Below are 25,670 nucleotides of genomic sequence, written 5' to 3' on the forward strand. Positions count from 1 at the left end.
ATGCTGGACGAGTATACTCTTCCATTGTACACGCTCTCAACGCGTTGTACAAGAGTACCACCGACCTGTGTACTCTGGTGCGCTACGAGTTGTAGCTCACACAGTGCTCGACAACAACTGAACTAGAATGACTCTCTTCGAGACAAGGATGAGATTTGGCTGGCTCTCGTACCAGATGTGCACTGGAATGAAATGTTTTTTCTGGATTTCTGCATGCCACTCAGTTTCTACGTCAACATAATTGCATTTGCCGTTGGCTACGCACATCACGACTATGAGCACTGCCCAGCCCACCAACCGCTACTATTTCCAAGACGGCACCGCCATCGGCCAAGCCAACGACGACTGTGCCCGACGGCATGGAGGTCGACGCCAACAACCTCGTCGTCGGCCAGTGGAAGGCTGGTATCTGCGGCTGCTTCACCGACGTCATTCCCAACTGCTGCATGGCCTACTGGTGCCCGTGCGTCTCGCTTGCTCAGATCGTACACCGCATCGGTCTCGGCTCGTACATGACGGGTCTCTTCGTCTTTGGTCTGGTGTACGTCGGCCGTCGCAGGGTACTCGTCGCAGGAGTGTCGCAGGGCAGTACGTCACGTACACGAACCAAGGCTACGTCTTCGATACGCAGTACAGCTACTGGGCGGCCGTCTCGAGCAGCGCCGGCCTCGCATGCGGTATTTGCGTCATGATTGTGCGCAACATTGTCCGCAGCAAGCTCCAGATTCCGGGCAACTGCTGCGTCGACTGCCTCTGCGGCTTCTTCTGCAACTGCTGCGCGATCGCACAAATGGCGACGCAGGTCCACGCGTACGACAAGGGCACGTGCGCGTTCGGGCCCAAGGACACGCTGCCGGGCTACATGGTCTAAGTCGACTTTGCACACTGCCAACACAAATTTTACACACAATACATCAATAAATTTTCTCATTTTTTCTTGTGCGATTCGTGCCTAGCACATGTCGATATGTACAACTACAATTCGTCCTTTACGGGCGTCTTGGTCGTCCTCTTCTTTCTCTTCTTGAGCTTCTTCTTGGGCTTGGTTGGCGTCGCAGCAGCTTCTGCCGCCTTCTTGGCCGCCGCGATCTCTTCCTGCAGCGCGCGCTTCCGCGCCTCCTTTTCCCGGGCCTCGTCGGCGAGGATCTCGGCCATCATGTCGGCCATCTCTTCGTCGTCTTCCTCGACAATCGGCAAAGCCACCTCCGCTGCGCGCGCGACGCAGGTTGCTGGGTCGGTCCACGCCAGCGGTCCATCGATGGCGATCGTTCGCGTCTTGCCGTACAGAACACTGTGCACAAAGGCTTGGACGCTCTCGACGTCAAAGACACCGGCGTGCGACGCAACGCGGTGCTTGAGTGGCGAGTACACCGCGACGCTGGGCAAGTGCCAGCTCTCGATACCGAGCTGCTGGGCCACGCTGGCTTGGCACGTGCCATCAAGCCAGACGTACACGACGGGGCTGCCGGCCGCCTTGCTTTGACGTGCGAGCTCCAAAAGCATGGCTTTGTGCGGCGCAATCGCGTCGGCAACAGCGCTGACAACACACAAGGTTGCGCCATTGCAGATGGACGCCAAGCTCTCACTGCTGTCGACGTGCACAAGACTCGGCTCGGCCGTTGTTGCGGGCACCGGGCCGTACGACGCAAGGAGCTGGTCGAGGAAGCGCGCAATGTTCTCAAACGTCGGCGGTCCGAGTTGCTTCTTGTCGTAAAAGGCCATCGAGAATTGCTCCTTTGGCACGTCCGGATCGCGCGGCGTCATGAACGCGACCATGGACGGCACGTGGCCAATGCCAAACTGCGCCTTGATCTCGGGCGACGGCTTGTAGACGACGCCAAACTGCAGACGGTGCGCGTAGGCAAGTGCGACGGCTTGCACGACGGTCGGGGCCTCGTCCTTGGTCGTGAAGAGGACAAAGCTGAGCGTGTCACTCGAGAGCATGCGACCAAAAAACGCGTTCAAGTCGGTGCTGCCGTAGAGCCCCGACGTCGTGTCGGGCAGTGTGCGGAGCACCGACGCAGCGGCGACAGCGAGTGATGGCAGCGGCAACAGCGAGGCAGCTGAGATCGAACCTTTGGCTCCATACGGGAGATGGTACACGCCGGGCTTCTCATCACACCACGGTGCATCACACAGCACGAGCGCGATGCGGACGAGAAGACCAGCTTTCGAGCGAATATCCTGGACGCACTGCGCCCAGTCGGTGCTTGTGGCAATGTCAATGGGCGATGTGGTCTCGGGCTGCGCTAGGACGAGCCACGCAGTGGCGTTTTTGCTGGCGCGGGCGTCCGCAAGCACCGCCTCTAGCGCGGCAGTGCTGAGCCACTTGGGCTCGGCTGTGTCGACGGCGTTGTCGTCGCGCGGTGCATGGTCGCGGACAAAGCTCGCGAGGTCTTCATACGACGTCATGTCCTTCTCTGATGGAAAGACCTTGTAGTCGGCCTCCGAGGTCCCCATGAGCAGCGTCGGAAGGGACACAACGGGGAATTGACCATGCGCGTCGCCTTCGTCGGCCACCAAGTAAAATCGTATCGACGGAAAGTCTACCGAGAGCGCCTTGTACAAGAGCGATGGCGTCTTCTTCTTGGTCAGAAGCACGACGCGGGTTTCACTGGGCGGCCACGAGATGTTCCAAGCCGCAAGAACGTTCGACGGCGCACGCTCCCGCACGAGCTTCTTGAGCGTGCGAAGGTCCATTTGGCTCGGCGCAATCGGCATTGGCTCGGGCGGGCGAAAGAGACGCTCCTTGTAGGGGTTCCATGTCGGCTTCTCGCGCAGGAGCACGAGCAGCGGCGGGTTGAGCGACTGGAGGCCAACGGCCGTCGCAACCTCCTTGGAGATCCAGGCTGTGCGCACGGCGTATGGCAGCTCGCGCGCCACGTCGTCGAGAGCGGTGAGCGCGCTGGCCTCGGTGTCGTCGCTGTACAAGAGAACCCAGAGCTTCTGCGAGGATTCCATGCCCGACGCCCGCAGCGCCTGCACCGAGTCGACTCGAAGCACGTTCTCGTAGCTCCATGCGCTAACCGCGTCGGCAATCAGCACAAGAAGCGCGGCTAGAAGCGCGTGCCAATGCGATGGCATCTTGGATTCTTAGTGCAATCTCAGTTGCGACCAGTTTGCACTTCTAGAAAATGTCGCGATCTTTCGTCCGGTTTGATATCCGGACGGCCACTTCAACGTCGTTCGGTTGATTGCCGGCAAACAACTGGTGGCACGGTATCCGGACCATGATCGTGCGCGCAGCCGACGACGCCGCCGAGCCCGCCGAGCTCGGCCGCCACGCAGCGCCCATCGTCTGGGTCGTCGCGACGCTATGTGGCGTCGTTCTGTGCATGCTCGACTTGGCGTCGCTCCTCGGCGCGTCCGGCTCCACCTCGTCGTTTGGCCTCTTCTCGCTCGCCAAGCTCGCCGTCTCGATCGACGCGATGGGCGCCAACCTCCTGACAGGCTACCTCTTTGTTTGCTTTTGGATGCTCGCGCGCGACGGCTACACGCGGCCGTGCGCGATGTGGTGCGTCGCGCAGCTGCTTCTCGGCAATCTTATCCTTTGTCTCTACGTCGTCCGCGCCTTGTACGCGACCAACGGCGACTGGAGCGCGTTCTGGTGCGGACCGCGCACGCGTCCTACGACCGAAGACAAGGTCCACCGATGCCTGTGAGTCGTATGGACGATAGCTTAAGCAAGCATATATCGACTCTTGTATTATACACGGCAATCGATCTTACGAGATCGCGTTGCTCGTGGGGCTGCTCGGCGTCGGCGGCTGCTTTGGCATAAACGATATTCGGCTCATCGAGTTGGTCGCGTGCTCGTCGACGTAAAACACTTGGTCGAGGATGTCCTTGATGGACTTGAGCTGCATCGTCTCGGCCTTCTTCCATAGGTTGTAGTTGATGTGCACTTGGTCCAGAATAGGTTTGAAGCCCGGCGTAAACACGATTTCGGCCACAACGTCAAAGAACGGCAAGATGATAAACTCGAAAAAGCCCAGTTGGTTCTATCCACCATAAGACCACGTGCAACATAGAGCTAGAATACCTTGGCACTGTTTTCCAGCGACCGGTTCATGAACGGCGAGATCTCCATGCCGAGCTCCTTCTCTTCGTCGCCTTGGAGGAAGAACTCTTCAATGATGAGCTCCGACCAGCGCGCATGGAGCTGCGTCGACTTGGACGAATGGCCGACATCCGCGCACTTGATGATGATCTTCATGAGCATCATGGGCGAGTCCATCACGTCGTTGCGGTTCTGCGAGAGAAGCGCGGCCTTGAGCGACCCGACGAGCTGCAAATGCACCGAGAGATCGGTGGTGAGCACCATCTCGATGATGGCCTTGCGCACTTCGGTGTACTGCTTGGGCTTCATGCCACTAGGCATACGTGCTCCACCAACATTGTTCAACGAGCGGAACCCACCTAAAGATGTTGAAGTCGCGCTCGGACGCAAGGAAGAACGACTCGGCCAAGTGCATGCGCTCGAGCACGGACGAGTCGCTGTAGCGCACGGCCAGGCTGTGCTGGCTCTTGACCAGAAAGTTGTTGCTCTTGCCCTAACCCGCAGCGTGAGCTTTCGTAAAGACTCTAAAACATACCGGATGGCGAAAATCGTGGATCGCGGCGGCCACAATCGCGGCAAACACCTCTTGGATGTTGAGGAGCGTGAGGAAGAAGCCATTGTCGACGGTCGAGATCATAAACTCAACGTAGTTGACCACATCGGCCGCATGGCAATTGTTGTGCTACATACAAAATCCTTGATAAAACCAGAATCACCCATCGTGTACGACAGCGTACATAGGGGTTGGGGAGGTACCCGGCATCGATGAACCAGAAAAAGTTGATCATTGTGTGTTTTTCGACCGAGCAAAAGCTAAACATGTTGTGGCGCTCGAAGATGACGTAGGTCACGTAGGAAATCGGTTTCCCATTCGAGAGCTCCGAGACGCTACACAAATTCACAACGATAAGACAGATTTCCATAACAATAAGACATAACAATAAAACAATTTGCAGCAAGTACATACGCGTGAATATCGACGTTCCAGCCACCCGCCTTCATCATGTCGTTGACTTTGCTCAAGATGGCTTCGTCCGGCAGCCGCACTTCGGGTCGAAGCGTCATCACGGGCTGGATCGACTCTTCGTCGCTTTGCGTTGAGGACCGGCGGTTGTTGTTACGCTGGTACGACTTGCTCGCAAGCACGGTCGTGGCCCAGCCCTTGGTATCCGCATCGAGGTCCACTTCGCGCTTCATTCTACAAGCATTTTACAACTGCATTTTTCAGAAATTGCGTTTCAAACTTGAGCTGTTCGTGAATGTCGGGCGCAAAGAGGTTGTGCCCCTGCTTGGTGAGCAAGGTCACAATCTCGTTGAGATGCTGCTGAAGCCCCGCGTCGAGGTTGGGCGACTGCTGGATCTTGGTAAGGTCCGTAATGACCTTGGCCATCGGCGAGTCGAGGTCCAACTAGAGATTTATGAGGTTATAGTCCAAAAGAGGAGAGAGACCGCGTCGCTGCCGTGGCCCGTCTGCGCTTCGAGCATGCGTTTGAGGGACCGGTTTTCATTTTGAATTTGCTCTTTTTGCTCTTGAGCAATGCGCACTTTCTCTTCAACCGATCGAATGTGCAGAAAATTGAGCCGCATAAACCTAATAGAGCATAAGACAATATTGACCATTCACGATCGCACCGGTCAGTTTGGCGCACGCGGATGGCCATGATGGACGAGAGACCCGCGAGCACAAAGACGAGGTAAAATTTGTTGCGAATGAGGTACTGGTCGGACGTGACGGGAAACACAAGCGATAGAAAGATAAAGTAGCACAAGTTGGTCGTGAGCGCGGTTGCGATAAAGTAATATGTGTCGAGCTTGAAGAGTGGCGCAATGAGGAGGATGATGAGCGGCCGCACCAAATTCGCATTCAGCTGCGCAATCGGCAATACGACTACAACAAATTTCATAAATCCCGTTATAAATCCATCGCAAACACAAGCACGAGTACCGTCGGTGACGTAATAATCGAGTGTCATTTGGAGAGTCCCGGTCCGATCGGGATAACTCCAAAAGCTCGAGTAGTTGTTGAGACCAAAGCTTTGCGAGCTATTGAGCGCGACACTATTGTACACAACGAGCGCGTTCGGGGTCGACACGAACACTTGGCCGGTGACGTTGCCGACAAACGAAGCGGGGTAGGCCGACGCCACGTACCCACAGAACGAAGTCGCGACGGCGCTAATGTTGGCGGCCAAGGATTCGATTCCGCCAATGTCGCGCTGCGCAATGTGCAAGGTGAATTGGCTTGCGCACACAAGGCCCGACCCGAGAAGCGAAAACGCACAGAAGTGCACGAGAATGCAAAAGATGAGCTGCATGCGGTCTTGGTACTTTTTGTTGCGGACGATAATGACGAGGAACGGCGTAGCGACGAGCACCGGCAGCGAGAAGAGGAGGCTCGTGAGCGAGATCGACCGCTCGGCCGCATCGCCGCCAATGAGCTTTGGAAGCTCAATCAAGCTCGTGACGATCCAGAGCAGCCAGAGAAGGATGCTCGAGTTGCACGCCGGGTTCAAGTTGATCTCGGTGCAGTACGCCTGGTACTCTTTCTCCAAGCTCGCGTTGGTTGAAAACTCGTTGGTGAGAAAGTTGAAGCCGTACCGCTCCTCCATCGCACGCGTGACCTTGACCGACTCGTGCCGCTCCGCGGGCGACTGCGGGTAGATCATGGACGTGGAGAGACCGAGCGACGACCGGCGCACGGCCGGCGTGTCGACACTGAGCGTGGGCGCCGCGCCCGGCTGCAGCGACGCCTTGCGCAAAGCTTTGCCCGCCGAGAAGGACATGCGTGACGCGGCGGGAATCGCGCCGAGTGGGCGCACCTTGTCCTGCTTCTCATCCGCGTCTTCGGACGACGTGGGCGCGATGCGAGGCATTTGTCTCTCGACGTCCTTTCACGACTGAAACGCAGGCGCTAAAAACGGGACCGAAACCACTTGGTGCTGCTGGTCGATATTCGTTTCACACTCGACCTAGAAATGGCGTCCAGCTCTTCCGCCTTATTAATGCGATACGTGGCTTGTCGTCGTATCCACCCGGCGACTCAATCGCTGTTGCCTCAGCCATTCTGGGTGCCCTAGTATCACATGCTAAACGTTCTCGAAGCGGTGCCAACTTGTACTAGTAGCTAGTGAGTTCTTGCGAACCAGAGACTGCCAGTGGCAATACCAACTGACTCATGATCAAGGGAATAGCCCTTGCTAATGAGAGAACAATCTCATTCGGCTCGTGTGAAAAGGGCGCTTCAAAGCAGAGCTGACTGCAACGAACGGAATCGTGAAATGGTGGTGGGGGGAGACTGGGCAAACAGCGCAAGTCGACGCTGAAACGGCCGTGCAATGGCCGACTACGACGCCGCACGGCGCGCATTTCGCGCGATCGACCCTCTCAATGAGACGCGGGACCGCCTTACGATCGACCTCTCAGATTTGGAGTCGGCCTGTCGCCATCTCGGGGTCGTCCTCTCGAGCTACGAGCTCACACAAGCCATGTACGACTTGGATACGGCCGGCGACTTGGTCGTGGAGCTCGACGCCTTTGTCTTTTGGTGGCAGGCGCGTCTTGCGTCCAAGGACAATGACACAGCGATGGCCGAGGCAGCGCCGATTGTGCGGCTCTGGGAACACGTCATCGAGCTCGACGGGAGTGCCTACTTTTACGACTACACCACCGGCGACGTGGTGTACGCGCTCCCAGATCTGATTGCAAATGTCCTCGCGGCGTACGAGCTGGCCGACAAGTCGTCGATGGACGAGAAGCTCCAGTGTTGGTTTCAGCGCTTTGACATTGATCAAAGCGGATCCTTGGACGTCGATGAGTGGCGCAGCATGCTGATCGCGCTAGGTCTGCCCGTGCCTCCGAAAGGAACCATGCCATCGACGATGCGCGACGTCGCTGGTCGCTACGCAGTGTCACCGTCGACGAACGCTAACAACAGTGTGTTTAGGCGGTTTGGGCGACGCGACACGGATCAGCTATGACATGCTGCACACGTATTGGTACGCGCATGCTCCACAGCGTGTGCGGCGACGCCTCGTCGACTTTCCCGAGTGGACAGAGACGGTCGACGAGGCTGGCAATGTCTTCTACACCAACGACCGCACCCAAGTGACGACGTGGATGCCGCCGGCGCTACCTGCGCAACTGCACGTGTTCTTGGACCAGTCTCCTGGGGCCACGATCGAAAGCAAGATCGACCGGCTCTTTGCCTCGTTGGACGTCGACAACGATCTGTCGCTGAGCGCTCTGGAGTTGCAGACCCTCCTCAAGACATTAGGGTACGTCGACTGGCCACAAAGCCGTGTGGAAGCCGCGATCCGCGCCCTCGAGCCAGGATACGACTTGGCCTCAAAAGCCACCGTGGTCGCCTGGATGCACAGCTGCAACAAGAAAGCGGTGCTGGGCGACTGGGAAGAATACACGGATGAAGGCAGCGGCCAAGTGTTCTACTACAACCCGCTCACGCAGGAGAGTCAGTGGGAACCGCCGCAGGTGACGTCGCACCTCCAAGCGCTTTTGGACAAGTTTAGCTCGGGTGCAATAGCTCCTTTTTGTCGCGTGGAGCTATAAAGGCCATGTAGACTCGACCGTGACGACCAAAGACAAAATTCGACGGCTCTTTCAGCAGTACGACACGGACAACACGGGCACATTGGACGTGAGCGAGCTCAAGCGCGTGTGCGCGGCCATGGGTCAATCCCTCGACGAGACAGACATGCAGGCCATGATTCGCGTACCGAGTTCTATTTTTCTTGAACTTAGATGGTTTAGGCGATCGACACGTCGGGCGACGGGCTGGTCAGCCTCGACGAGTTCCAAGCGTGGTGGCTCTCCAAGCAAGCTGTGGACGAGCAGTGGGACGTACAACAAGAGACGCTGTCCCGTGCTGACCACGTCCGGCACCTCTGTGCTACGTACTTGAAAGTCCCGATTCCCGTGTTCCTAGCGTCACCATTCGATTCGAATGCGATTCCACGGTCCATTTTGCTCTAGTTTTCACATTTTTACACTATTTCTTTGCTAGTCTGGTACAAGCGCTCGGTCGTGTCTGCCGCGGCAAAGCCCTTCTGGAGGCCTTGCACAATCTGGACCCAGAGAGTACTCATGTGGTTGACCCCGAAGCTTTCGTGCAATGGTATGAAATGCTATTTTTTGTTTGAAGGTTTAATCGATGGACCAGGTATCTCGCCTACGACACAGCGTGTGCAGCCCAAGAGAAGCGACTCCGCGAAGAACAACGGGCCCAAGAAGCCGTCGATGCGTGGATAGAATCCAAGGATGAGCACGGTATTCCTACAATATTTAAATTTTAGCAATATCTCGCTTGTAGGCAAAACGGTCTATATCAACAGCCGCACCAACGAACGCATGTGGGAAAAACCCGGCATTCAAGAAGCTATGCAGACGCTCTTGGCGTCCGTGGGTGGCCACGATGTCCGTCGTATTTTTCGTCAATTTGACGAAGACAATTCCGGTATTTTCGTGGTATTTCGACATGCAATTCGAGATTTATGGGGCTAGGGACAATTGATGCGGCGGAGCTCAAACATCTTTTGATGGCGCTCGGGCAGTCGGTCGACGACGCGCTTTTGCCGCAGATTCTGGCTGGCATGGACACGGGCGGGGACGGTGTCATTTCGCTCGACGAGTTTACGACGTGGTGGGTTTGCATGCAGCGGCGGTCGATCGCCACTCTTAACGCCCAAGCCCTCGCGGGCCAAGTCATCGACTACCACGCCATGACCAAAGACTCGATCCGCGCCTTGCGACAGCTCTTTGCCCAGTTTGACACGGACCACTCGGGTGCCCTTAAGGGTTAGGGTATTAGCGTCTCAATTTGCGAGTAGGTTCGATCGACGAGAACGAGCTCAAGCACCTATTGTCGCGGCTGAATTGGTCATTGCCCGACGCCGAGCGACATCGCCTCATGCAACTCATCGACACGAGTGGTGACGGACAAATGGACTGTGACGAGTTCATTGCGTGGTGGGTCACGGTGCACCGCGAGCTCGATATCAACAAGTCGGCTCAAGTCAACGGCCATCTCTTGGCCGACGCGATGGCAGCAAGCGCTTCTGGAAAGTACGTCCTAGTCCATTTCTAAGCCAACTTGATGACGATGGTTGCGTAGAGAGGATACGTCTCTGTTGGCGTCCCTCAAAGCCATCGACTTGAGCGAAGTGTCGTTCGCGAGCATCAAGGACAAGCTCTCGGACCTCAAGTACCGGCTCCTTGCCCCCAAGCTCGGCGATCTACTGCCAGAGGAAACCGAGCCCGAAGTGTACGACGGCGGCCGCGTTCGCTTCCTTGGCGCAATCAACGTCACAGCGATTCACCCTATCATTGTCGACACCATGCGCTGTCTGCTCGATGACGTCGTGCTCATCACGCTGCTGATGCTCGCGGATGCCGCGCAGCGCATTCAAAAAATGTACCGCGCCAAGCGGGCCCGTCAACAACTCATTGTGACACTCAACGAGCGGTACATTTGGTGTCCATATAATGGTCGGACTGAGCCTTTTGGACTAGGTATGTCCACCACGTTGACCGTGTCACGGGCGCGTCGTACTACATCAATCGACTCACAAAAGAAGTTCGGTTCGACAAGCCACCGCTGCTCGGTGACCACGAAATCTTGACGCCGCGGACAGCGCTGCGGGACAAGCACACGACGCTGGCGCTGCGGCGGCGGCGGCTCTGGCTCGAAAACGTCATGCCCACGATGGCTCTGCAAGGTCGGGCCACGTACCGCACCGCGGCGTTCTTCATGTATGACGTGCTTTGCCACGTCAAGCGGCGATTGCAGCGCGGCGTATGGCCCGCACTACGTGAGCACAACCATGTTCTCGCGCAGCTGGTCGTTCGTCGGTACCCGCGCCAGCTCAAGCGACTCGGCCCCGTACGTCAAATGATATATATCAGGTCGAGGACGCCTCATTGATAGCACGGCGACTACACGCTGCATTACGCCCTGCGCGAGGCCTTGCCTCCCGACGTGATTCTCGCGTTTTTGAAGGCGCATGACGATGTTCTGTCGCTCAAAAATGCGACGGGGCACACGCCGACGCACCTCTTGGCGCGGTCGCCCAACATGCGCGACTCGATGCGTCTGTTGAATGCATTTTTGGACGCACCCCGGGGCACCGACACCTGCACGATGGTCACAACGTCGACGCATTTGACGCCACTGCACTTGGCGTTGCAGCACCACGCGCCACGAAAATTCCTCTTGCGCCTCATGGCGGCGTGCCCCGGCGCCTTTTGCTTGCGCAACCACAACTTTGAGCAGCCCCTTCACATGGCCGTGCGTAGCGCTCGCCAACCGCTTTCGCTACGGCTCCAAATCGTCCAAGACTGCATTGATCACGGCAGTCCGATCGATTCGGTGTCTGAAAATGCCTCCCCGTTGCATTTCGGCCTCGTGCACGGCGTGCATGAAGCGATGCTGCACTTGCTCCTCACCCTCCAGCCAAGTGCGGTGGCCCAAGTCTACCGCCGGCTCTTGCCGCTCTTTTTGGCCATGAAAAAAGGGTGTTCGCCATGTCTCTTGCTGCGTCTTCTCGAGATGACCATGGCGCACGTGCCCGCCGTGCACACGTCGAGAGCCTTCAACCCGCTGCACTACGCACTGCTCTACCGACTGCCACCGACGTTTGTGCTCCAGCTGCTCGCGACGTGTCCCGCTTGGGCCCATGAGGTGACGAGTCGAAACGAGTACCCGTTGCATCTCGCGGCCATGTACACGGAGGAGATAGCCGTCTTGAGAGCGATTCTGGAGGCCGCGCCATTGGCCGCTCGCCACGTCAACGACGCGGGTTGCCTCCCACTGCACCTGGCGGTGCTGCGCGGCGCGACGGCGTTAGCGAAAGAGCTTCTTCACGTGTGCCCGTGGGTGCTTTTGCAAACGATTCAAGGGACCAAGTACGACGCTCTGTTACTTGCGACGCGCGTGCGAGCCAAGTGGCCGACCAACTCGGCGCTTGTCGACCTCTGTCTCTACCCGCCGCCGTTGGCGCCGACGCGGCTGAAGTACACACACTTGGCGCTGACGCCGTACTTTGTGGCTGCCAATACGCGCCTGAGTGCCATGACGACGTTTGACAAGTAGGTGGATAGTTGGATCGCATTGGATACTTTGGCGATGGATACTGACAAGAGTCTCCATTAGGCTGCACATGCTGGACCACTGCAGCACCGACGACTTGGAGGCAATTGCGCGCAAGAAGCTGCGCAGCGCGTTTCACAAGCCGACAAAAGAGTGGGAGATCGCCAAGATCCTAGCGCTCATGGCTCGGAATCCGCTCGACGCAGCGGTGCAGCTCCGCAGTCTCGTCGCACTTAACCAAAAGGTGTGCCTCTACGACGAGGCGGCGCGGGAAGCGTGCGTCGAGGCGCACGATATTGTCCGCACGGTGCAGTACGCCATGTACGACTTTACGCCCCACGCGCGCATTCAGATCCTCGGCCAAGCGTGTTTGAACCACCTGCTGCCGACGCCCTTTGCCAAAGCCAAGTACCAAAGCCGCGTGGACCCGCTCTACAAATTTTAGCGGCTTGAGTCGCTACCCGACTCGTCCGCGTCGCCTTGACGTACACTGTGTTGACGATGGTGTTTGTTGATCAATTTAGCGATCACTCCCAGCGACCAAGAGCTGGTGTCGACTCCTACGAATGCGAAGTCTTTTTAATGAAGATAACGCGGAACACGTTCATATATATATATATAATTTAGCGATTCGACTACAGAGATTTGGGGGGGAATCATTCAAATACACAGCTCGCATAAAGCGTATAGGGCTTTCACGGACGGGCTGCACCAGTCATATATAAGTGGTGCTGGCTGGCTGCCAATGGTGATGTATCGTGTGAGCTCAGAGATTGTAGTAAGCTTAAGCTTACCAGGAAGCACAGCGTTGGCAACATGGATGCGGCATCTGCCACGTTTAACACCAATTTAATACACACTATTTCCGTGAATGCATTGAGTGGTGATTGGCCAGAAAGTGGCCAATGGCATCGAGTGCACCGAACGGCCGCGGCAAAGATTGTTTCGAAGCGGCGGAGGAAGCATGGCGTACGCGTACAACTCGGGCGGCCGTGGTCGGGCGCAGGCGATGATGGACGACGACGACGAAGACCTCTACGAAGGCTTCAACTACTCGATCGATCTCGCGCCGCCTCAGACGGCGTCCATGAACATGCAGATGAACATGCAGCAGCAAGGCTACTTTGGCATGAACAAGGGCCAGGCCGCCAACATGAACCCGCCGGGCACCGCGTTCCGCGCGCCGCCGTCGCAAATGGGCCGCCAAATGCCCACGGGCCGACTGCAGACAGGACAGCAAGGCGGCGGCGACGTGGCGCGACCCATGACGTCGGTCTCGGGCGCTGGCTACTCGGTACGCCCCTCTCTGTCCACTGTAGCGTCACGCATCATGGTGGAGTAGTCGAATCCTAAGACGGCCGCGGGCCAGCGCATGTTTGATCCGCTGGGCGAAGCGCGCAAGTCGCCGGCGCCACCGCTCGCCGAGAAGGCCGAGAATTCGCCGAAAGAGACGGCGCGCGAGCTCGAGAAAGCCGTCAACACGTACATTGAGCAGAGCGCCGAGGCGAGCGTCAAGCACGAGTACGAAGAGGCGCTGCGGTTGGCCAAAGAGGCCGGCAAGAAGGAGCGCATGTTCACCAAGCACTGCGAGACGCACGGGCTCACTGACATGACCAACATCGACTTGACGTACGCGGTGTTCTTCAACCTCGCAAACGCATACCACCTCAACGGCATGTGGAAAGAAGCCATCCAGAGCTATACACCGATCGTCAAGAACAAGCAGTACCCCCAAGGCGGCCGGCTCCGCGTCAACATGGTTTTTTCATTTAAAAATGCGACATGTCTCATCGTCCTCGTTGAATAGGGCAATATTTACTACGAGCAGCAGCAATACCCGACCGCGATTCGCATGTACCGCATGGCGCTCGACCAGATCCCGAGCACGAGCAAGGAAATTCGATACAATATCAAAAAAAACATTGGCTCGGCGCAGATCAAGCTCGGCCACTACCAGGACGCAGCGACGACGTTCGAGGACATCATGGAGGGCAACCCCGAGTTCCAGTCGGGCTTTAACCTCATCATTTGCTACTACGCAATCGGCGAGCACGAAAAAATGCGCAAGGGCTTCCAGAACCTCATCGGCATCCCCATGGAAGGTACTTGCCACATTGAGGTTGGGGTTACGGAGGACCGTAGGTGTCGGCGACGAAGACCTCGAGGAAGACGAAGGCAAAGACGGCGAGCTCAAGTCGCCGTCGTCGGCGGTGCATTTAAAAAAGGACGGGTCGGTGATGCGTTGTGGACATAGTTTGTCCAAAATAGCTGACAGTGTGCGGTAGACTCAAGGCCGAGATCCGTGCGCGCCAAAAGAAGGCGACCGAGTACATCTTGACAGCTGCAAAGCTGTGCGCACCCGCGCTTGACAAGAAGGACTGGCTCGCGGGCTATAACTGGGTCATTGACGCCATGAAGCAAGACCACGAGCCGATTGCAAGCGAAATGTGAGCACTATTGTCTCATAGTTTCTGGAATTGATGGGGATTAGGGAAATTTGCAAGGCGCTGCATTTTTTAAAAAACAAGGACTTCGACAAGGCCATCGAGGTGCTCAAAGCGTTCGAGAAGAAGGACCCGGCGTTGAAAGCGATGGCAGCCACCAATTTAAGTTTTCTCTACTTTGTCGAAGGCGACTACAACCAAGCCGACAAGTATAATCGCACACTATTTACGGTCGTGACAACCCGATTCTCGTAGGTTTGCATCGCTCGCCGTGCGCCACCAACGCTACAACGCCAAGGCGTTGGTCAACAAGGGTAGTATCAACTTGATACAATCGGATTGAAATGGATTTTTCACAGGCAACTGCCTCTACGTCAAGAACGAGTGCGAGCGCGCCAAGGAGTTGTACCTCGAAGCTATCGGTGTCGAAGCCGACTGCATCGAAGCCATCTTCAACCTCGGGTCTCTTTCCGCGCAATTTCCATGGCACAAGAGACTAACATATTCTTGTAGACTCGTCAACATCAAGATTGGTGTCCTCAACGAAGCGCTCCAGGCTTTTGAGAAGCTCCATAGCATCGTCTCGACCAACACCGAGGTCTTATTGTTTCAACTTGATACAAACGGGATGCCAACGTGACGCAAATAGGTCATCTATCAGATTGCCAATCTCAACGACATGATGGGCAACTACCGTCAAGCCGTCAAGTGGTTTGTCTTGTTTGTGTCCAATATTGTCGATATACAGTTTTATCATGGTAGGTTCAACATTTTACTATCGTGCTTTGGCTCGTCCAAGTGTGTCGCGGACCCTGGAGTCTTGGCTCGCCTCGGGCAGATTCACAACAAGGACGACGACGAGACCCAAGCATTCCACTTCCACCTCGAGTCGTACCGTCATTTCCCCGTCAACCTTGACGTTATCTCGTGGCTCGGCGTCCGTATTGTCGTCTCTGGCCTCTCGTCTGACTCAGATCTAGGTCTGGTACGTCAAGAGCGAGTTGTACGAGAAGGCGATCCAGTTTTTCGAACGCGCGTCTCAGATCCAGCCGTCCGAGGTCCGCGTCTTGTCGAAATACCCCAGTTGTGTGCGACTCGGTGTAGGTCAAGTGGCGACTCATGGTCACGAGTTGCCATCGGCGCATGGGTGCATACCAGAAAGCGCTCATTTTGTACGAGCAAATCCACCACGACTACCCGGAAAACCTCGAGTGCCTCCGGTACCTCGTGGCGATCTGCAAGGACCTCGGACAAAAGTACGACCACCACCAGCAAGCACTCGCCAAGCTCGAACGCGGTATGAAAGCCCTTCTTTTATCTCATTTTTTACAAAATTCGAGTAGAAAATGCAGCCAAGGTGAATGCGCAAACGAACGCGACCAACTCCAACAGCGGTGGTGCTATGACACGGGGTAGACTCGCCGTCGCTTCTCTTGGAGCTTATCCGAGCGTAGCGGCCGAGGACCAACGTGGGTCCAGTCGCGGAAGTGCCCGCAGCAGCTCACGGATGGAGGCCAACAACCAACACCAAGATGGTCGGTGGAAAATGCAAAGAAGAGGATGCCACGCGTTACGTTCGTAGGAAGCATCTATGGCCAACAGCAGCACGAGTACCAGCACCAGTCGAGCAGCCACGATCTGTCGCCACCGGAGAACAACCGCATGGCCGAGGTACGACCGATGCTTCTTTGCGCTCGGCCGCGATGGAACTAGGCCGAATCCGAGTCCGAGTACGCTGTGCCCAAGCCCATGTATCGCAGTACGCTCCGTATTTTCTTGTGTATTTTCTGACAACTCTTGGGTAGACACCGAGAGCGCGGGGTCCAAGGCCACCAAAGGCGCAGACGGTATATCGAATCCAACCTGAACTGGCATGACATTTCATTGCAGAGTCGGACGAGTGGGGCGACGCCGACGTGGGCAACCTCTTGAGCGACAAGGTGGGTTCGTAGCCAGAACCTCGTGCTCTCCTTCTATGCCAACAATATACGATACATACACGATAAGAACATCGCATTGACAAGCTTATGCTGGTCCAACGGCCAAGACGAGTACGCCGAGAAGTGCGAGCAGCGGGAACGAAAGATGCAGACTCGTCGCGAGGGCAAACGGCATCATGAACGAGCAGTCGTCGCCCATGTAGGGAAAATACGCCAGCGTCTTGTTGTACGGTTCGTAGAGCAACGCGCAGTAGCAGGACCCGTTGACGCAGACGCCGTTCGGGTACGAGCAGTTGTTCAAACACACTTGCTCGTCGCAGTACTTGCCGAGCCAGCCCGGATCGCAGAGACAGCGCGAGTTGGGAAATTCGACGCTGCAGTAGCCGTGCCCCGAGCAGTTGCGACCGCAGTTCCGTATCGAGCAGTCTTGCTACAAACAGCGTGATCCTCCTCGTCACATGACAATATTGTACCCCAATGAAGGGCGGACGACAAATGCACTGTCCAAACCCGTCACAGATGCTAAAGTATACCAGTAGTTGAAGCGAAAGCCGGAAGAAAGGTACCCGTTCGAGTAGTGGACGTTATCGGCCGTGCACGGTAGCTTCTCAATGCCTGGCACATACGTGTCATTGTCCGTGTGCTCAAAGCCTAAACGTCAAGCATGAGCGAATGAGATGACGAGAGTCGAGACACCAGAGAAGCAGCAATGAGTGCAGGACGTGACCTGAGTCGTTTGGTCGAAATCGCAGACCGTGCCCGGACAAGACCTAGTACAAAATATGAGCTGGTATAGATAGACAGGAATGTCATGCGTACGAGTTGGAGCAGTCGGTGCCATAGTACCCTTCGTTGCAGATGCAGCGCCCGTACGAACAGGCGCCGTGGAGCGAGCAGTTTTTGATGCAGTTGGTCAAGCTACATGCTCATGAAGAAGCCATGCTGGAGCGAGCGCAAACCTGTACGACCAATAGTCCCCGTACGTGTAGGCCGGCGTCGTGGTATTGCGCGCGTAGAGCTCATCGCGACTCACACCTAATGTACATTTTGATGGCTACACCGAGTCGATCAACGCCAACCATAGCCGCCGTAGAGCAGCATCAACTCGTAACCCTAACCCCGCGTTTCAAAGACGCACATGTCGTGGGGACAACGGACCTTGTGGAAGACTGCCATGTGGGCTGCGCGCTGGGACGGCCGAGACCATTGCAGATCCCACGGCAAGTCGGTGCTAGCACACGTATTGAGAATGCTCTCTTGAGTCGACGATGGCGATCGTACCGGTTGTCGGCGCGGTCGCGACAGCCGTCCCAGCCCGGTGCCTGGCGTCGTGCCTGCGGGTACAAGGCACCTATATACGACGTGTTTGCTATATATTCTAATGCTATAGCGAAGAGACTTATACTTTGGGGGTTGACGACGAGACAGCGCTCGGGATCTGCCATCACAGAAAACTTTGTCGTGCCGTAGTGTAGCTGCTTGGCCCATAGCAAGGGCGGCGTCGCGTTGTACGACGCATTGTCGGGCACGTACGGTCTAAAAATGCCCTAAAAAAGAAGACAACTATGTACACATGCGTACCGATACGTGCCGCTGAACGCATCGGCCCGCGCCGCCAAGTCGTCCGTGCAGTTGAGTGGGTACAGCGCGTGGACAAAAGCAGTTTGCTGCAGCCATTGATTTCCGGCTACGCGTCCATGAGCTGCAAGGAGCGCACAAGTTCGCACTCGAGTTGAAGTGCCACGTGTCTTCGTAGTAGTAGTTGGAGAGGTACCCGCCAAACAGCACAAACACTGCGCCCGCCGCAATCTATTTCAACGTATCGACAACAAAGACTTGTAAATTCGCCTACCATGGTATGTTCGGTGCGCGGACCTGGCTTGACGTTGAAGAGCGGAGTGATTTCGGTCCACCGTCCAGTCGTTAGGTCGTAGACCCATAGATCGTCGAGGTAGTAGGGGTTGCTTGGAAACGGCGTATAGCCTACACGACTATTTGTGCAAGGTCCCAACAAGATATAGAAACACTCGAAAAAAACACTAATTCGAGCGCGTACCTGGCCCCGAGCCGGAGAACGTGGCGCGACCGGCGCCGGCGCCGCTTGTGATGGGATACGGGAAGAATGTTTGATACCCGCCGTGAATGTAGCTGCAGAAGCAAAGTATGAGCAACTAGTGCGGGAGGAGGTCGGCGCTACAGTTGGTTGTTGTAGAGGAGCGAGGCGTGTCCGGCGCGGGGCGGCGGCCACGTCAGTGTACATATCGTTGCCTACAATAGGCAATTTTGTTTACCGTCCTTGCATGTATACATGTATAGTGTACAGCGTTGACTTCGGGCACACAAGTGGCTTCCGGTTGCAGCTGGGACCACGTCAGCGACGCTAGGCCATTGTTTTGACACGTATTCCAACAGGCTGCGATACCAAAATTGAATTGCCACAAGTCGGCAAGGTACCCGCCCTCGGGGTAGATCGTATGGTCCGACCAGCGGTTGGCGCGACTAGACGCATATCCATAGATACAAAAAGCATGAACACGATTCTACCTGTTTTGGGGCGCAAAGCCGTGCCAAATGCGATAGCCGCCAAAGATGTACATGTTGGTGCCGTCACCGGACGACGAAAACTTCCAGCGCTTCCCAGGCCCTTGGACCGAGTAGGTCCCAAGCGCCGCCATTTCGGTCCACGTATTGTCTTCAAAGTTGAAGCGCCTACATTTGCCATGTAGCAATAGACCAAGTGTCAACGAAGAATGCCTACCACATGTCATCGCAGTAGTCGGTGCACAGTTGTCCGTACCCGCCATAGATAAACATGTGGTCTTGGTACACCTCGGCCTTGTGAAACCTACAGCATCGTGTAGCAGCGTAGCGCAAGCGAGGTGTCGACCATCGTTCCGCTGGGTGCGAGCAAATGAGCGCGCCGTAGACCATGTGACAGCCTAGAGCGAACGTGCTGGCGACGATCACGGGAGCAGTGGATCGAACCTCCCCACGGTTGGCCTTGGTGCAGCTGCGTCCACGATTTGTCGCGGCAGCTCTCGTCGGCGTACCGCGTGCAGTCTAAGATTCGTTAGCAAGTCTCGAAACGTAGTGTTTAATCGCACTGATGTCGTAGGACCAGACGTCGTTGTAATAGCTGCCAATCGGGACGGTGCACGTGCTGTCCGTGCACGTCGAGAGCACTACGCGATGCGCATTAGCAATGTAAGAAGACTATCCACGCACCTGGCTCGTCCGTGTAAGTAGAAAACTGGATCTGGCCTTGCACTTGGGTAATGTCATATGTCTTGGGCACATGTGGCGTCTGCGCATCTGGTGGTAAAGGTGTCATTTATGGTCGAACCCACAGTCGTGTCGTCGGCGCGGCCGCCAAACACCACAGCGCGGGTCCTGTCATCGTGTTATAACTACGCAAAAGACACGGCGGCGTACTTGTAGAGCGCAAGCGAGTGCCCGCGGCGAGGCCCGGGGCCAGGGCCAACCCAGCTCCACTGCTTCCACGCCTCGACTGCTACGCGACTCGTGAAGAGGCCATTGGCCGACAGCGGCGTACCATTGCAGAGAGCAAGGACCAGGATGAACGCATGCCGCATGCCGTCCTTGCTAGACAGGCGCCGCTTCAAGATTTGCAAGATCGAGACACATAGCGCACGTATGGTATACTCTACACGAGTGATAACGTTCGGATCCCAGCACTCGTACGGCACGAGGCGAGGGCAGAGGAGGCGAGGGCAGAGGTAAGAACCGAAGGAAGAACGTGGACAACTGAAGCTACTGGGTGCGAGACTAAGCAACCCTATTTGCCGTTGGGTTTTGCTGCCGACACGAAATTACGTGAGCGCATTTTGCAGGCTTTCTAAACCCAAGAAATTGAGACAATATGTGTTCCCTATTGAAATCCAACATTGTCGATCGTTTCACATGTATATTTCGTTTAGAGGCACATGCAGAGTGAAAATGCCGACGCTTCAAAGGCCATCTATCTCTTTTGGTGGTTGACAAAGCGCATCGCGACGAGGCCCAACACGCGGAAGACGATAATGCAGCCGATGAGCACGAGCATGTTGGTCCAGCGATCGTCGTAGCTCATGCCGTACATGGTCTCGACGTACTGCTTGAGCGTCACGGGCGTCTTTTGCCCGTGGAAGCGCGTCGCCAAGAACGATGGCGGGATACCACTAAGAGGCTGGCACCCGAGGTCGGCGTCACCCGGCGCATCACACTTTGCAAACACGGTCGTCACGAGCAGCGTGAGCCCGTATTTCGGTGGAACAATCGTGTTGAGCCAACGCAGCCCGGCCGGAATCTGCGACGTCGGCGGGTTGAAGCCCATGAAGAGGAAGAAGATCGAGTTGAGGAGGCCGCCAATGACACTCGCCACCTCGATCGACGGCAGCGCGCACGCCAACAATTGGCCAAAGTAGACTTGCATGAGCACGTACAAGAAGAGGTAGACAGCAAACCAGATGGCTTGCTCCGCGCCGGTAAAGCCGACAAATGGATAAAAAATGGTCACAAAGACGCTGACCGACACCAGGACGTACGGGATTTCAACGACAGTGGAGCCAATAAAGTACCAGAACGCGTTGTACGTCTGGCACGCTCGCTCGCGGTAATACGAGTTGCGCTCGGCAATGAAGAGCGGCAACACGCCGTTGAAGCCCATGATGCCGATGAAGAGCGTGGCCAAGAAGACGATGCCGACGCCGGCGTTGAGCCCGTTGAAAGTCGTGTACTTGGCATCGACAAAGACAATGCCGAACAGCAGCGCGAGAAAAATGTTGACTTGGACGCTCGAGAGCGTGTACGACGGCGTGCGCCAGTAGAGACGCGCAAAGCGCAGCAGCACAAATCGCATCTGAACGAGCGGCAGCGCCGCCCGCTTGCGTCGAAATACCATTTCCTGACGCGTCTCGTCATTCTCGGCGTCGAGGAGCACTGTCAGCGACTGTTTGACCAGACTATCGTGGAAGATAGCCGCAAAGTCTTTGGGCTGCTCGGTTGCCGAGGCCGTGCCGGCGCCAATGATCTCGAGCATCCACGTCGCCGGGTTGTGCCCGGGTTGGATCGCGGGCGTCCCTGGAATCGCCTCGAGGTACTCGATGAGGTGCGCGCTGCCAGTGCCAAGCGGACCAAAGTAGACAGTGTGCCCACCGCGCTTGAGCAAGAGAAGCTGGTCAAACATCTCAAACACCTCAGACGACGGCTGGTGGATCGTGCACACGACCGTGCGGCCCGACTTGGCGATCTGCGTGAGACCCTTCATGATGCGCAAGGCCGCCCGCGCATCAAGACCCGACGTCGGCTCGTCCAAGAAGAGGATACTGGCGTTCGAAGCAAGCTCGACACCAATCGTCAGGCCTACAAGGTCAAGTTAGCACCCGCAATAGATGCGATAGAGATAGAACGTACGCTTCATCTGCTCGACAGACGACCCGCGGACGATCGTGTCGGCCAAGCCGTGCATGTCCAGCAAGGTCAGACACTCCTCGACGGACGCCATCTTGTCAGCATCCGAGACGTCGCTGGACTGGCGCAGAAACGCGCTAAACTCGAGTGCTTCACGGAAGGTGGCCGACTCGCAGTGCTGATCGGTCTGCTCGCAGTAGCCCGTGACGCGGCTGATAGACAGTTTTGTCGCTGGAAAGCCGTTGAGATTGATGCGACCTTGGATCGTGCCGCCCGTCTTACGGCCAGCAATGACGTCCATCAAGGTCGTTTTGCCAGCGCCGGACGAGCCCATGAGGGCCGTGATGGACCCCGGGCGGGCGATACCAGAGACACCGTGGAGAAGGTGCTTGTCTTCACCGTTCTTGTCAGGTACCGAGTACCACACGTCTTGAAACGTCAGCGTGACGGGGGTGACGCGGGGGGGTGGCGGCGCAACATCGATCGCGGAGGACGGACCCGGCGAGTCGGGCATTTCGACGTAGCCCGACTCTTCGTCCTGCTGCGCTTGCTCCTCTTCGGCGACGACGTTGGTGCCCTCAGGGCTTTCGTAGCGCTTGAACTCGAGGAAGAAGAACGAGAGCACCATAAAGCCGAAGTACGCGCCCGCCATGTAGATGAAGCCATACACGATCCATATCCGGTTGGCCGAAAAGCCGTAGAGACTGAGCTGGTACGTGCCCATGTTCATGCCCGTGGTTTTGCAATAGTCGATGCCGTCAAAGATGCATGTCTGATACGCGCTGTTGGCGTACTGGTTGACCGAGAGGAGGCGGAAACACCATGCGAGCGGGTTGATCCAGTAGATCCAAATGAGGTAGTCGGGGATGTTGGGCTTCACAATCATAAAGCCGGCAAAGAGCACGTAAAAGAGGATCGAGAGAAACGTCATGGGCTGCGCCATGAGCAGGTTCGGGGCCGCCGACGACACGAAGAAGAACCACGACGCGAACGTGAGGTTCGCGAGCACGAGCGCGCAGAGGAAGACGATGAACGCCGATATGTCGTTGACAAAGCCCGTCATCCAGTAGACGAGCGACCCAAAGACGACCGACTCACCGATCGCAAAGGGCATTTGCGCCAGCGACGTTGAGAGCACGTACGACGCCGTGCGGTAAAAGTTGGCGCCGCGCTGCTTGTAAAAGATGGCACGAGACGCAAAGAATGTGTTGACTTGCGACGCTTGGCCAATGGCCACAAACATGATGGCCGAAAAGATCATGCCGACAACGACTTGGGCGATCGTCACGTCCATTTGGTAGAAAGTACAGCCGTAGAGCACCCCCATGATGAGCACCATCATGAAGCGACCCTTCAAGAACGCCGTGTTGCGGACCATGAGCATCATCTGGCGCTTCACGACGGTGCCCGTGCTCGCACAAAACGACTGGCGGAATTTCGGGAACGGGCGCTCGTAAAAGTTGCCGTCCGTGGGTCCGTTGACGTATGTGACCATGTCTTGGTAGATGGGCGACCGGCGAAAGCTCGACGCGTACTCGTGCGCCGTGCGCGGCACATTGGCCGACGACCCTGTCTGGTACATGCGCTGCTGGTCCGTGCTACGACCGTTACATGAGACAATTCTGCTGGGTAACGTGGCATGACATACCCCAGATCCAAGAGAAAGTCGGCAATGTCGCGCCGCGGTGGGCAGTGGAACCCGAGGCCCTCAAAGTATGCGAGTACTTTGGTTCGAGGGCCATGGTACATGACGTGGCCTTCGTTGAGCACAAGGACGTCGTCAAATAGGTCAAACACCTCGGGTGGCGGCTGCAAGAGCGAGATGACGACGGTCTTGCGCATTGTATGCGCCAACGTGCGGCTCGCTTTGACGATATCGTACGTCGCCGCCGAGTCGAGACCGGTGCTGATCTCATCCATGAGATCGACGAGCTTCATGCCAAACTTCATCTCGCCGGTCGTCACGCGCTTGCGCTCGCCACCCGAGACACCTCGAAGCATTTGGTCGCCGACAATCGTCTTGGCGACATGACTTAGCCCAAGTGTCTTGAGCACGAGCTTGGGAAAGTTGGTGATGAACGCTTGGACAGTCTCTTTGGCTCGCTCGTTGTCTTCGGCCGTCCCTACATAGCCCCGTGAGCAATGCGAAACGCTATTGTTTATGGGAGCGTACCCTTGTGGAAGCTATCCATGAGCTCGCGTGGAAGGGTTTTTGCGCCGCAGCACTCATGCGCAAACTCGAGCGTTTCTTCGACTGTCATTGTCGCGTAGTGAAAGTCGCGCTGCCCGACGTACCCGACAATCTGCGGTAGCACAGGGAGCAGGTCCGCCCGCGGCCGGCCATTGTACGTAATCGTGCCGTCGACGTGCACGTTCTTGGCCACCGGAAAGCGACCCGAGAGGATCTTCATGAGCGACGATTTGCCCGAGCTCGGCTGACCGAGGACAAGTGTGATCGTGCCCGGGCGAAACGCGCCGGTCATGGGCTTGAGAACCTCCTTGTGGATGACGTGCTTCTTCTGGAACGTTACCATGCCTTTCAAGGTCGTCCACACACTTGGGATTTCTTGCGAGTTCTTGGCATTCACCGTCACGTCGGCCGTGATGGCGAGGCCTTGGAACCGAATCTCCATCTGCGCCAGGTTTTGCCCGAGCGCTGCTTGAATGATCTGCGCGGCCTTGGCATGGTGCTCCTCGGACGAGTCGTATATCCAGTCCGTGTCACTGACAGCGCTTGTACGCGCAGAGGTGTCGGGCGTCGTCATCGTCTCGCTGCTCGCGATCTTGTCACGCCTCGGCCAATTCAAATGTGATCGTCGACGGCACCATAGCCTTCGAGGTGTCGTACGATTGGTCGATACCATATCTTTGCAAATTGTTCGAATTTATCGTCCGCGTCCACAACTTGTACCAGCAGTATGGTTAGCGCAATATTGCGGTACATGCAAGGCGCGCAAGGCAAGGTAAGGGCGTGCGAGGTGTTGCGGTCCTCGCAAGTACAGTGTCGGGAGTGCACCACGAGAGACACGAGCGCCTATTTTTTCAAAATTGTTCGAGGACTTGGATTGTTCGACGCATCGAAGAATCCAAGTTGACCAATCCCGTCGGAGCAGTTGTATTCTTCTATTCGAGATTCGAGAATGGTCGGAGCATTTCGCTTTATAAACACGCACGCCGACCATTGTACGATGAACGCAACGAGTCTCTCGCGCGTCGCTAAATCGTAGATTATTTGTGTCCGCCCTTCAGAGAACCCTCAATTGGTGCCCATCTCTTTCGACCGGCTTGGTGCACACGATACCTTGCGCCTTACATAAGTCTGCGCCGATTGCAATATAAGAGTGTTGATGTACCGCCAAGGGCAAAGGACTACGCCATTTCTTGTTAATGTCCAGCAATTTGACGCGCAACATATAGAAGCAAGCAAACAACCAGGAAGATCGTGCCTCGAGGGTGTGCTGTCTGTCCTTGTCCATCATGAAAGCGAAAGATCGCCATGTGTTCCGCCGGTGCAGAAACCAAGTCTCCGCATCCGGTTACAGCGTGCCATCCGGACAGGAGAGGCAGCAGCTGCTGTGCAACGCGGAGGCACAAGTCCTCGACCAAGCGTTGCGGTGGTGTCACACTTGCTATGGAGAAGGATTTTTGAATATCAATCGTCGGGCTCGTTGGAACGAATCATATCAGTGGTGAATTCAAAGGGTATCGCTGTTTAC

General features: G+C 56.5%; 8 protein-coding genes across 9 annotated transcripts; 4 read left to right on the forward strand and 4 right to left on the reverse strand.

Annotated features, from left to right (window-relative positions):
* Positions 1–359: 359 nt before the first annotated feature.
* On the forward strand, positions 360–871 carry SDRG_04851 (hypothetical protein; the record flags this gene model as incomplete). Its single annotated transcript, XM_008610538.1, has 2 exons — positions 360–541; positions 574–871. 2 exons carry the CDS (start codon positions 360–362, stop codon positions 869–871), a joined length of 480 nt encoding a protein of 159 aa, XP_008608760.1.
* Positions 872–898: 27 nt separating this feature from the next.
* SDRG_04852 (hypothetical protein) lies at positions 899–3,118 on the reverse strand. The gene has a single exon (XM_008610539.1). It carries the CDS (start codon positions 3,082–3,084, stop codon positions 976–978), a length of 2,109 nt encoding a protein of 702 aa, XP_008608761.1. The 5' UTR covers positions 3,085–3,118; the 3' UTR covers positions 899–975.
* Positions 3,119–3,230: 112 nt separating this feature from the next.
* On the forward strand, positions 3,231–3,662 carry SDRG_04853 (hypothetical protein; the record flags this gene model as incomplete). Its single annotated transcript, XM_008610540.1, has 1 exon — positions 3,231–3,662. One exon carries the CDS (start codon positions 3,231–3,233, stop codon positions 3,660–3,662), a length of 432 nt encoding a protein of 143 aa, XP_008608762.1.
* Positions 3,663–3,665: 3 nt separating this feature from the next.
* On the reverse strand, positions 3,666–6,981 carry SDRG_04854 (hypothetical protein). Its single transcript, XM_008610541.1, has 10 exons — positions 6,006–6,981; positions 5,693–5,948; positions 5,510–5,651; positions 5,305–5,468; positions 5,028–5,258; positions 4,798–4,948; positions 4,596–4,742; positions 4,420–4,553; positions 4,043–4,373; positions 3,666–4,001 (listed from the first exon to the last, which is right to left on the reverse strand). The coding sequence occupies exons 1-10, from the start codon at positions 6,931–6,933 to the stop codon at positions 3,726–3,728; spliced, it is 2,760 nt and encodes a 919-aa protein (XP_008608763.1). The 5' UTR covers positions 6,934–6,981; the 3' UTR covers positions 3,666–3,725.
* A 414-nt stretch (positions 6,982–7,395) lies between these two features.
* Positions 7,396–12,606, forward strand: SDRG_04855 (hypothetical protein; the record flags this gene model as incomplete). Its single annotated transcript, XM_008610542.1, has 14 exons — positions 7,396–7,954; positions 8,004–8,591; positions 8,638–8,789; positions 8,828–9,033; positions 9,081–9,191; positions 9,237–9,343; positions 9,387–9,530; positions 9,578–9,859; positions 9,901–10,138; positions 10,188–10,538; positions 10,586–10,955; positions 11,001–11,427; positions 11,497–12,160; positions 12,225–12,606. The coding sequence occupies 14 exons, from the start codon at positions 7,396–7,398 to the stop codon at positions 12,604–12,606; spliced, it is 4,581 nt and encodes a 1,526-aa protein (XP_008608764.1).
* Positions 12,607–13,088: 482 nt separating this feature from the next.
* Positions 13,089–16,615, forward strand: SDRG_04856. 2 transcript variants are annotated; one of them, XM_008610543.1, is made up of 19 exons: positions 13,089–13,455; positions 13,504–13,920; positions 13,969–14,263; positions 14,304–14,391; positions 14,447–14,608; positions 14,653–14,814; positions 14,861–14,919; positions 14,965–15,067; positions 15,119–15,203; positions 15,255–15,316; positions 15,368–15,542; positions 15,586–15,663; positions 15,710–15,902; positions 15,949–16,017; positions 16,060–16,140; positions 16,188–16,276; positions 16,319–16,364; positions 16,411–16,452; positions 16,496–16,615. In XM_008610543.1, the coding sequence occupies exons 1-19, from the start codon at positions 13,126–13,128 to the stop codon at positions 16,555–16,557; spliced, it is 2,598 nt and encodes an 865-aa protein (XP_008608765.1). In that variant the 5' UTR covers positions 13,089–13,125; the 3' UTR covers positions 16,558–16,615. The 2 variants fall into 2 exon arrangements, with proteins under 2 accessions (XP_008608765.1, XP_008608766.1); XM_008610544.1 differs by having other exon boundaries at positions 16,188–16,364.
* A 15-nt stretch (positions 16,616–16,630) lies between these two features.
* Positions 16,631–20,138, reverse strand: SDRG_04857 (hypothetical protein; the record flags this gene model as incomplete). The annotated part of the gene is made up of 25 exons (XM_008610545.1): positions 16,631–16,975; positions 17,019–17,067; positions 17,112–17,196; positions 17,242–17,315; positions 17,365–17,463; positions 17,505–17,580; positions 17,625–17,658; positions 17,704–17,776; positions 17,827–17,896; positions 17,951–18,081; positions 18,127–18,232; positions 18,273–18,354; positions 18,398–18,528; positions 18,602–18,693; positions 18,743–18,813; positions 18,837–18,925; positions 18,968–19,044; positions 19,090–19,254; positions 19,304–19,390; positions 19,433–19,484; positions 19,531–19,605; positions 19,650–19,727; positions 19,771–19,849; positions 19,893–19,935; positions 19,978–20,138. The coding sequence occupies 25 exons, from the start codon at positions 20,136–20,138 to the stop codon at positions 16,631–16,633; spliced, it is 2,424 nt and encodes an 807-aa protein (XP_008608767.1).
* A 318-nt stretch (positions 20,139–20,456) lies between these two features.
* Positions 20,457–24,775, reverse strand: SDRG_04858 (hypothetical protein). The gene is made up of 4 exons (XM_008610546.1): positions 24,128–24,775; positions 23,603–24,077; positions 21,958–23,552; positions 20,457–21,906 (listed from the first exon to the last, which is right to left on the reverse strand). The coding sequence occupies exons 1-4, from the start codon at positions 24,717–24,719 to the stop codon at positions 20,525–20,527; spliced, it is 4,044 nt and encodes a 1,347-aa protein (XP_008608768.1). The 5' UTR covers positions 24,720–24,775; the 3' UTR covers positions 20,457–20,524.
* Positions 24,776–25,670: the final 895 nt, after the last annotated feature.

This window comes from Saprolegnia diclina, assembly GCF_000281045.1.
Source record: "Saprolegnia diclina VS20 unplaced genomic scaffold supercont1.12, whole genome shotgun sequence".
NCBI classification, from domain to species: Eukaryota; Oomycota; class Saprolegniomycetes; order Saprolegniales; family Saprolegniaceae; genus Saprolegnia; species Saprolegnia diclina.